Source organism: Lampetra fluviatilis, chromosome 5 (genome assembly GCF_964198595.1).
Source record: "Lampetra fluviatilis chromosome 5, kcLamFluv1.1, whole genome shotgun sequence".
Taxonomy (NCBI): domain Eukaryota; kingdom Metazoa; phylum Chordata; class Hyperoartia; order Petromyzontiformes; family Petromyzontidae; genus Lampetra; species Lampetra fluviatilis.
In genome coordinates, this window is record NC_136279.1 from 8,909,960 (window position 1) to 8,912,058 (window position 2,099).

At 52.5% G+C, this 2,099-nt stretch overlaps 1 protein-coding gene across 2 annotated transcripts in view; it reads left to right on the top strand.

The window, feature by feature from the left end:
- LOC144932512 (fibroblast growth factor receptor substrate 2-like) overlaps positions 1-2,099 on the top strand; it is a 34,724-nt gene that overhangs the window by 26,463 nt on the left and 6,162 nt on the right. Inside the window, exons 4-5 of one of the 2 annotated variants that reach the window (XM_078856668.1) lie at positions 168-326; positions 1,315-1,463. In XM_078856668.1, coding sequence (XP_078712794.1) covers positions 168-326; positions 1,315-1,463 — 308 coding nt within the window. The remainder of the gene's footprint in view (positions 1-167; positions 327-1,314; positions 1,464-2,099) is intronic. The other variant, XM_078856669.1, reaches the window with a different exon arrangement.

Below are 2,099 nucleotides of genomic sequence, written 5' to 3' on the forward strand. Positions count from 1 at the left end.
ATCCTCGTTACAACATGAGACTCATAGCAGAATTGAAGTGTCACTTGGGGGGGGGGAGGGGAAGTACAACACTTTGTATAAAAAACAGAGCAACTTAAGTCTTGCACAGTCACCAATCCCCTCTTCTCCCCGTCTCCTCGCCCTCCCCCCCCCGTTGTCACGTGCAGGCATCTTCGCGTTCAAGTGCGCGCGCGCCGAGGAGATGTTCAACCTGCTCCAGGAGAACATGCAGTGCAACCGGATAAATGTGCGCGAGGAGCCGACGCGAGACCGCCTGCACTCGCATGCCGAGTCCGAGCTGCCGCGTACGCCGCGCACGCCCACCAGTACGCGCACGCACACACTCGCGCACACACACACACACGCCAGTACACGCGCACGCACACACTCGCGCACACACACACGCCAGTACACGCGCACACACAAAGATCCTGGGGCAAATGCTGTTAACAAGCACCTATGAAGGCTGCCACGGCGCTTAAGGGGGTTGGGTGGTCAACACCATGCCTGGCCGCTTTTGTCTCCCCGGTGCTGACGTTTCGACACCACACCAGGTACTCATTTGAGGCTGAGTCGACCTAGGAGAGGCCCATGACCAGTTCAAATAATTCTTATTGGTGTTGGCCGTAAGCGGGAATCGTACTCGGGTCACCGGGTTCGTAGCGCTGCGTGCTTACCGCTACACTACCGCTCCCCATACGCAAGATAAACACACATGCACATACGCGCATATACACACAGAGTAAACACACCCACTAGTCCGCGTGTGCACGAACACATGGCTACACACACAGTGTACACATGTACCACATGCACACAGTTGCACCCTCACCAGTACGCATAGATACATACATGTAGACACGCAGTATGCACGCACGCTATTGTGCGCGCACGCATCAGTCGCATGCACCGCACACACACCAAGCGCACGTGCGCACTTGTATATCCACTGCACACACATAAACTGCTATAGGAATGTGTTATTGCGACCTGCTGACTGGACAGTTAAAGGAAATTAGCTCTGCTCCCTCATTTGACCAAGCAGACACGTTTCCTTAAATAAGAATGTCTGTCTACCATCATGTCCCTTATCTGTCTGTCTGTACGCCTGTGTCTCTTATCTGTTTTCTCTTGTGGTACATGTCAATCTTTTTCTGTGTATGCCTTTTTCCTCTTATCCATTTGTTTACCTATTTGTCTGTGTCCAATTTTCTCTCTTGTCACTCCTCTGATTCCCAATTCTCCCTATTCTCCACCCCACCCCCGTGTGTCTCTCCGTTGTCCCGTTTCCCTGCATTGCGCGGTCCTTGCCAGCTCCGGGCTACGGGCAGCAGTACCCGCGGCGGATGTCGTACGAGGAGAGCTCGTCGCACCCGTCGAGTCGCCACCCGTCGGTGGGCAGCGCGCGCCTCCCCTCGGTGGGCGAGGAGTCGACACACCCCCTCATCGTGCCCGACGAGCAGGTTGGGCGCCCGCGCCGAGACGGACGCGAGGGGGGAGGGCGGTCGCGTCGCTCGGAGTTGTGTTTTACGTGCAAATGTGTCTGGTCGTATTACATTTGCGCTAATGGGTAAGTCATCAATTATGAATACACATATACGTTTATTTATATGATGTATGCTGTTTTAGTCGTGGGGATTATTTTAACCATGCTGGTCAGTGTGGGTTGGCGAAGGAGGTGACCTAGGGTGCTGGTTCTTCACTGACGTTTGCCATAGCTGGGGATTAGAGCCTGGTCGTCGAGATTTGTGATGTCGTATGAAAACCATTGCACCACCGCTCTGCCCTTTTAGGCAAATCAAGCTTATGAAACTTGGCGAATAGATCATAGCCCAATGATGACGATGAGCTAACAAAATTGTGCAAACTAGACATAAACAAATACAAATAATACAAACGACACAAACATAATTAACTCTTGAATGTGATCGCAACACAGTTAATCGAACCGCTGTTTGGGCGAATCATTTCGTGCCTACTTCCTCCTATATGCAAAGAGAGTGCTGCGAGAATTAGGTTAAACGCTTGAGGCTCTCGTGCGAGTAAATGCCATTCTCTTCACGCTCCTGCCCCCCAACCCCACATCTGCTATTCCTCAG